Source organism: Trichosurus vulpecula, chromosome 5 (genome assembly GCF_011100635.1).
Source record: "Trichosurus vulpecula isolate mTriVul1 chromosome 5, mTriVul1.pri, whole genome shotgun sequence".
Classification (NCBI taxonomy): domain Eukaryota; kingdom Metazoa; phylum Chordata; class Mammalia; order Diprotodontia; family Phalangeridae; genus Trichosurus; species Trichosurus vulpecula.
In genome coordinates this window covers 268,648,937-268,657,938 of record NC_050577.1, presented here as the reverse complement: position 1 = coordinate 268,657,938, position 9,002 = coordinate 268,648,937, and the positions used below count along the sequence as shown (strand labels likewise).

At 35.1% G+C, this 9,002-nt stretch overlaps 1 protein-coding gene across 1 annotated transcript; it reads left to right on the top strand.

The window, feature by feature from the left end:
- The first annotated feature begins 6,906 nt into the window (after positions 1 to 6,906).
- LOC118851310 (olfactory receptor 6C3-like) lies at positions 6,907 to 7,866 on the top strand. The gene has a single exon (XM_036760769.1). It carries the CDS (start codon positions 6,910 to 6,912, stop codon positions 7,864 to 7,866), a length of 957 nt encoding a protein of 318 aa, XP_036616664.1. The 5' UTR covers positions 6,907 to 6,909.
- The last annotated feature ends 1,136 nt before the right edge of the window (positions 7,867 to 9,002 follow it).

Genomic DNA, 9,002 nt, shown 5'->3' with positions numbered 1-9,002 from the left:
ATGCAAGACAAGTTCATAACTTCAAAAAAAAAAAGAATCAAGCAGTAAGGTGTAACTGTGGTGAGGCACGACAGCAACAGTGAAGCAAGTTTGCCTAGTTATAAAAAGTCTATTCAAAGCAGGGCTTCATGATGTGGTTGTGGTTCTGACTGGTGCTTGTCCAAGCTCAGTGTCAGATAGTTTGGTGATTTCGCTGCAGAAGAGTTCATCCAAAGAGTGAGTTTATTTAACTTGACCTTGCCTATTTGTTGCAAATAAGTTTTTCTTTTACTTTTTTTTCTTTTCAATTTGAAAATGGGAGAGCAGGAGACTATAAATTCAATTCAACAAATATTTATTAAGCACCTTGCCAGGGACTATGATAACTACTGGGGATGCAAGTAAGAAAGAGATAAAACTCATATCCTTAAGGATCTTATGATTTAATGGAAGAAGGCCACCCACAAAAGAACCAGAAAACAGAGTATCAATAACAAGGCAGTATCTGGGAGAATGGCAGGGAGGGAGGGTGGCGGGGTAGGGGGGGGCTAATCATGTTCCATGGAATCAATGTCAAGCAGGGAGTTACCTGAAAGGCTGTGAGTGCAGGAGAAAGGAAAGCTTTTGGAGGATTGTAATACTCTGTCAATCAGGTGTGAGAGGCAAATGAGAGTGAATGAAAAATCTGTTGAGCAATATCTATGGGAAGAGTTTTCAAAAAGGAAAAAAAGCAGAAGGATTCACTGATTTTTTTATTTTTTAAGAAAAAAATAGAAGAAAAGTAAAAACATCCAGATAAAAAGAACAGGTTAAAAATTTAAAAAAAATATTCTTATAATAACATTTTGCAGTTTTATATGCAAATCTCTTTTTGGGTTTATTTGTATTTGGTATTTGTTAATTTTGCAATAAAAATGAAAAATATAGAGAAATGCTTTACATGATTCTGTATATATAACCTATATTTGATTACTTATATCTCAGGAGAGTGCAAAGGAGAAAGAGATAGAAATTAAATTTGAAACATTTTTAAAATGTTAAAAATTGTTTTAACATGTAATTGTATAAATCTTTGTATTATTGTATATACATGGATGTGTATATATATGTATATATACATATATGTGTGTATATATATACATATACATACATATATATATATATATATATATATATATACATATATTTAGAGAGAGAGAGACAGAGACAGAGACAGAGAGAGAGACAGAGAAGAGGAACAAAAGGAGCCAGGAGAAAGGCTGGGAGAATAACAATACAAAGAACTCAGAACTTGGATGGAAATCCTTAGTATTGCCTACAAAAGACATCAATAAGATTAGTGCAACACTAGAAAAAGAATTATGATAGAAGGATTTCAGGAAAACCTCTAGAAGAGAAAGAATGATGGTTTGAAAACTTAATATTTAATTCAAATGCAAAGCATTAGTATTTTCATATGAACAGGAATGGTCCTCAACAATGGAAACTCACTTTACAGACAAAGATCATAACTGCACAGAGAGAAAGTCACAGAGAGAAAGGGTCAGAGTCAGGCCCAGGAACACCATTAACCTATGTCAGAAAGTTGGTTTGAGTCCATACTGTTCCTAATTCCAATCCAGTCTCACTCTCCACTACTCCTTGCTGTTCCTATCACTGCTATCATGGGATATATGTATTGTTCAAGGAGGACTAGCACCTCTGGTGTGAGGTCTTGCCAAGTTTTTTTCAGTGCTGCTCAAGCACCTGTCAAGTCACCCAATTCTCAACTATGGCTCCAAAGCTGTAGTATGCACTGTGGCCATTACATAGTAAAACCATCTCAGCAGATGGGCTAAACCAGGTTAAAGATAACTGATAGTCTCAAACCCATCAATGAGTTAGAGGGATGTTTATTCCAAGAATGTATGAAGCCTTGGTGGAATGAAATGATGAGAATAATGTTCCATTGCCCATTAAGGTCAGTGAAAAAGGTGCCATGAGGTGATTAGAGGTTGGTCAGACATGGAAGATGCCAAGGTCATTCACTGCATCTGGGACCATTGACAATCCTTTAATTTTTGTCTTCCTGTTGGGCTCCAATGACTGGAAGAAAGAGTGAGACTGACAACTTTATGCAACTCTGTATCACTTAAATACAATTCACACAAAAGTCAAGATATCAACTCAGTGATCTCATTGGACCTCCTCAAAAAAATGAAGAACTAACAACATTGCTATCATTATTACTACATTGATCCATCCATTATATCTTATTTGACTCTAATTAAATAGTCCTTTACAGAAATTCCAGATTGCACAGGAGATAAATTTTGAGAATTTTGACTATACACAATAAAATAAAACAAAAAAGAATGAATGATGAGAATAACTACATAGGTTATGGAAAAGGATTTATGGGATTTCCCTTACAAATTGGAATAAGTCTTTTCTCTTTGACACCAGAGTATTTTTTGGGGGGGAGTAAGCCTTATGGGAAGCAGGGAATGGTATTCTTGTGAATTTACAGACCAAGAGGACTTGCCCTTATAGCTAAGTAGCTCTAGAGAATTGTGTACAGGAACATTATCCAATAAGTTAGGTAATTAAGACCTCAGACCATTTTGGGAATATGTAGAGATTTCCCTTTGGCCACCTACCATATCTTTCCTTAGGTATTTGCCTTGCCAAAGCTTTTGTATTTTGTTTGTTTTTCTTTGTGTCTTTTTGGGCATTGCCTCCTAAGCTTCTATTTCCAACTCATGCTAAGGAGATTAGGTTTTATATTCCTTAGTGCCTTCTGAACCCACCTCTTCATGAAACCTTTGCCTTGTTCAATGAATTAATCCTCCAGAAAAGGTATCAGTTATAGTAGAAAAGACATCTTCTGTATTTCTAGAAAGGTATAATAAGCATTGAGATTTCTGAAAAACCTTGAATTCTCTATAGAGTTGAGTGAGGTAATTCCCAAAACTAAAATCAGTAGCATATCTCTGAATCTAAAAGACAAGTTCATATTTGAATGTGTAGGAAGACATGCCCCACTGGCTGACTATGAACAGGAATCTCAGAGAATGTCTGAGGAAGCATTCACTTGTGAAAGAATTGTCCAAATAGTAAGCATTTTTGTTCTTTTAATATTCTTTTTATCTTCTTTATATTGGTATTTTATCAAAACTCTCTCAATATGTATGTGTGTATGTGTATGTTCCTTCTTAAACATCATCACAGATATTTACATGTCCTCATAATAGCAATCATATTCATGAAAATAATAGAATAAAAATAATATGTGATTGATAATTCCTCATTTTATTCTCAACTGCTAATTTATTAATTCTATCATATGTGGGAAGAATGTTAAAAGTTGTTACCTTTGTCCTTTGATCCATAGGATCATAGATTTAGACCTAGAAAAACCCCAGAGGTCATCAGGTTCAGTCTTCTTAAACGTGTGGGTGAGAAAATTGAAGAACTGGAAAGGTTAAACAACTTTTCTGAGGTCGAACAAATACTCAGTAACAAAGCCAAGATTTGGATGAAAGTCCCTTGATGCCAAATAAAGAATTTAAAAACCTTCAGAAGAAGCTATTTGAACATAACCAGATCATTCCTCTCCTTTCCTTAGAAAGTCAGATAATGTGGATTGAGAATAAGAGAAGCTGGTTCTTTCTCTGTTACTTAGGAGCCATATGATCCAGGATGAATGACTTCCCATATGTAGACCTGTTTCTTAATGGTTGAAATGAGGATAATGGACAAAATAATCTCAAAGTTTTGTTTCAGTTCAAAATAATAGAAGCCTTTGGCCAAATTCATAAAATGTAAATGAACTAGAAGGTAACAACTCCCATATTATTAGGAAGAAAGAGAAAGACAATTTCTGTGAGGATGTAGAAAAAGATGCCCTATGAAGTAATAATGAAGAATGTTATAAAATAAACTAGTGAAAAACCTATCATAAAAAATTTCATTAGAATCAGCTGGGAACTTGTCTTTCTATCAGAAGAAGAATAATGGATAAAAATTTTAAAGTGATTATTGCTATCATTAACCTTGAATAGCTACTGTCCAAAACAGAGGAGTAAATCACTGCCCTCAACATTTACCCAGTAAGTATATATCTCTATCATTCCCCTAATGATCACAAGAGCTAAAACATTATTATTTATTAAGTGGAAATTGAACACTGGGGATATCATGAAAGAAAGGGAATTTAATGACAGGGAGGAATAGCCACAGAGTCTTACAGATTTCTTTGATCTTGATATTTTTTTCTGATATTTTCTAAAGAAGTATCATAGAAGAGAGTATTTCCAATACAATGATAAATGAGAGGGAAAAGAATCCAACATTCAAAATAATTATGGAAGCTATAAAATATTCCCATAAAGTACAGTATAAACACGACTAGGAGAATAAGAAAAAAAGAAATGGAAGCAGTGAAGGTCCAAGAAATGGAGAAAGTCAGTAGATTTCATCAGAATAGGTGAGTATTCAGAATAAGGATATGAAAAGTAATGATCCTTACCATCTCAGTCCAATACTTAACTAATTCAATTCCATCCTGTGTTTTACTCTCATATCCCTTGAGCCTTTGCCCCCACATTCCTACTTGCCTGCTGATGAGCAGGGCTAGAGAAAGTCATGAAACTGAGCTACGGATGAAACCCAGAATATGACTATCCCTGTGTGTGACCAAGGTAGAAGAGAAGAGTAGGCAACAGGATTTAAGATATTGAAGAACTAGTAAGTTCAGGTACATGAGGAATACCTGTATATACGTATGTAGTGACTTACTATTACCGAAGTACTAATATCTCTGATGAAGTAGAAAATATCATTTAATAAAACTTGAATAAATAATTTTCAGTCTTAAATGATATTGATGGCCTAGTTATTAGGCTCGATAGAGATACATATAAGATAAAGAGAGGAAAGGAATAAACATGGATGTGATATTTACTATGTGGCAGGCAATGCACTAAGTGCTTTTATGAGTACTTTCTCCTGTGAGACACACAACACCCTGCAAGGTAGATAATATTATTGTCCTCCTTTTATAATTGAGGACACTGAGATTAAATGTCTTTCCTAGAGTCAAACAGCAAGTAAGTGTCTATGGTGAAAGAGGAAAAAAAAGAATGTTGAGGAACTTACTCTAGAAAAAGAAATAAGCATCAGTTTCTGAAGTTGAAAGTGTAGAATAAAGGAATGCTTAGGTATATGTGCCAGAGATTGGTTGGCAGAGGGAAGGAGGGCCTTAGAAATGTTCCATTTTTGTTTCCATATTATCACCACCATTAGAATGTGAGCTCCTTGAGGGCAAGAGCTATGATTTTTGTTAGTTTGGATTTTTTTGTTTGTTTTTTTACCTTGTATCCTTAGCACTAATCACAGTGCCTATCACAGGTTAGAACTTAAAAATGCCTATTTGTAGGTGATTGATAGAAAGTGTGTGTGTGTGTGTGTGTGTGTGTGTGTGTCTTTGTGTGTAACAGAGAGAGACAAAGACAGAGAAAGACACAGAGAGACAGAGAGACAGAGACAGATAGACAGAGAGAGCACACAGATAGACTGATGATAGATCAATAAATAAACTGATTAATACCAGAATTACAAGCTGCAGAAGGGGTTTATTATTGGAGAAACAGCCCTAGATTTGGATCTAAAACAACTGTTTGCAACGATATCCACTCCTTACTGTCTTGGTGACTTTAGACAAATACATAGACCTCTTTGCTCAGTTTCCTCATCTCAAAAGGGAAAATGAATCAGGAGGTCTGTAAGGCCCTTTCCAACTTTAAGTTCTATTATCTAACACCCCACACTGGCAAACATTTTAATTCCTTTTATATAGCATTTAAACATAAACTCTTAGGAATGTTTTCCTTCCTTATTGCCTATCCTTCCTCAAATAGAAATGAACCTGTGGGTTCTTTATAGAAATTATTGGAAAAATATACTCCATTAATAGAAATTCAGATTATAATGAATTTTACTGGAGTGCATGTCATTATAGATAAAGATTCCTGTACTCAAATTGTTTTCCTTTTTTAAGAAAGGATAAAAAGCAAGTAATATGGGAAAAGTGATGACAGTATTTGGATCTCAAGAAGGTTGTTCCTTCAATAAGCTTCCCAGATATTTTGCCATGATTCCAACAAACAGTCTCAATTTTGCTTCATACATAGCTTCCCTAGGCTTCCTAGAGCTTAGCCAGATATTATCTTTGGGTTTACTTAGCTTTCTTTTTCAATCATTCCTGAAAATATAGGATAGGTGATAAGAGGAGATTAAAAGTGTGAATGACAGGAGAGTGTGTCCTTAACCTCATACTTACAATCTAGTAGATGCATATGGCACATAAAAAAACTATAGAATTCATGATGATATATAATAAGTGGCAGACTCAAATTAGACATTGTGGAATGGGTGGGATGGAGGAGGGAGAGGGGAATCAGATATTTCATACACAAGGAAGAAGGACTGTGAGCAAAGTGCAAAGTTTGAGGCATATGCTGAAGGATAGGCTAAGCTGTTCTAGCCTGGCTGGAGAGTACCATGTATAAAAGATGGTATAAAATAAGCTTCATAAAGTAGGTGGGTGGACAATTACTGATGACCATAAATGATTGGTTAAGGAGAAAAAGAAAGGCATTTGGTATTTAAGTGGAATCCACATTATATTTATTTGGCACATATCTTCCCAACTATGTTAAGCTCCTTAAAATCATCAACAATGCCTTACTTATCTTTGAAACCCCCTCCATACCTACTATAGTAATGTAATGGTGACTTTAAAAGTTTGAATGATTGAGTGAATTAATTCTAATACCTTCTTGCCCCTCCATTTCAATATAGCTGATATGTAAGGTTTCTGTTCTTATGTTTTTAGGTGTTTCTTTTTATTTTCATTGCAGATCTACTAAAGAAGAGAGGAAAAAAAACATGAAAAATCATTCACAGGTGACAGAGTTCATTCTCCTGGGATTGTCAGATGACCCAGATCTTCAAATAGTCATTTTCTTCTTTGTCTTACTGGCCTACATCTTCAGCATTGTTGGGAATGTGACTATCATCATCCTCACCCTGATGGATTCCCACCTCCAGACTCCAATGTATTTCTTCCTCCGGAATTTCTCCTTCTTAGAAATTTCATTTACAACTACCAGTGTTCCCAGATTCTTGGGAACCATTATTACTGAGGACAAGACCATTTCTTATAATGGCTGTATGGCTCAGTTGTTTTTCTTCATTCTCTTGGGAATAACCGAATTTTACCTTCTAACAGCCATGTCCTATGACCGCTATGTTGCCATTTGCAAACCTCTACATTACACAATCATCATGAGCAACAAAATATGTACATTGCTTGTGTTCTGCTCATGGTTTATGTCATTCATAATCATTTTCCCACTAGTCATGCTAATGCAGCATCTTGACTACTGTGCTGTTAATATCATTGACCATTTCGCCTGTGACTTTTCTCCCCTCTTACAGCTGTCTTGTACAGATACACAATTCTTAGAAATAATGGCTTTTTGCTGGGCTGTGGTGACTCTTTTTCTTACACTAGCATTAATAATTCTCTCCTATACATATATCATCCAGACAATTCTGCGGATCCCCTCTGTCAGTCAGAGGAAAAAGGCTTTTTCCACTTGCTCTTCTCACATGATTGTCATCTCCATTTCTTACGGAAGCTGCATCTTCATGTACCTCAAACCCTCAGCAAAGGACAGAGTCTCTTTGACCAAGGGAGTTGCTGTGCTTAATGTATCAGTAGCCCCCATGTTGAATCCCTTCATTTATAGCCTAAGGAATCAGCAAGTGAAGCAAGCCTTTATGGACATGATGCGGAAGATTGTATTTTCTTCAAAAAAAGGAAAAGATTTGTTGAATTGAATAAAAAGTTGCTATGATTAGTACAGATTTCTGACACTCTGTCCAAGGTTTTTCAGCTTCTTATGATCTCTGTATATTTTTCTTTCTGACATGCCAATACTTTAAAAAAAAATTTAGTGTACAGATCAACTTCATCCATCAAATTTTCTTCTATTTAGTTTGTATACACTTTTATATATGTGTGTTGTCTAGCTCAACATAAGCTCCTTGAGGATAGGGACGATTTAATTTTCTGTCTTTATTTCCACAGACCATAGTATGGTGCCTCACACAAAGTGGATAGATTGCAAATTCTTTTTTAAAAACATATATTTTGTAAATTATTATTGGTTGGTTGATTTTCAAAGTTGATATTCCTTCTAGTAATCTATATCGGAACACATCTTTGCCTAAAGAAATGATGTTTGAGTTGCTGTGTGCTCTCCCAAAAAGGAATCATAAATTTATACCTGACTCATTGCAGATAAAACTCTCCCTTGTGAAGACCTTAATCAAAGTCTTTCTGGTTTGACAGGACCTAGAATCATAATACATGAGATCTAACAGAACTTATGTTACACTAGCATAGCATTTAAAATATCAATGTCACCTCCATATGTAGATAAGGCTTTACAGATGCTTGCTTAGTGGAAGACTGCTTTTCTTACACAAATGCTTAAATGAATTTGTAATCCCATCATTTGGGGAATTTAAGCCACTGCTGCAGTTTGCAATCCATCCAGGCTTGCCCACATTGGGGGATTCTTGTCCATATTATCCCACAACATTTTTAGAAGGGGTTCATGTGACATTCTGGAGTTCTTTCTAGCTTTCTCATGAAATCACCAAGGCATGATTATAGCACATCTCATATCCCTTGCTTTTGTCACAGAAGTAGTCCATAAAACATAGAAGCAGAATCTCCTGGAGCCAAGATGGCAGAGTAAGCAGTAAATCACATCAACTCCCTTATATTTGTCTCCAAACAATCATAAAATAGCACTCTAATACAAGTTCTGGAATAGTAGAATCAGCAAAAAGCCTATTTGTCAAGTGTCCTTAATATCCAATGTCATAAAAATGTGATTTCATTATAAAAAAATGAAATAATATGTATTGAAATCTTGTGAACTCAATGAAAAATTATATAAAACAAA

Bases quoted from the DNA above. Each gene is read 5' to 3' on its own strand.
- LOC118851310 (XM_036760769.1), top strand. From the start codon at position 6,910: ATGAAAAATCATTCACAGGTGACAGAGTTCATTCTCCTGGGATTGTCA.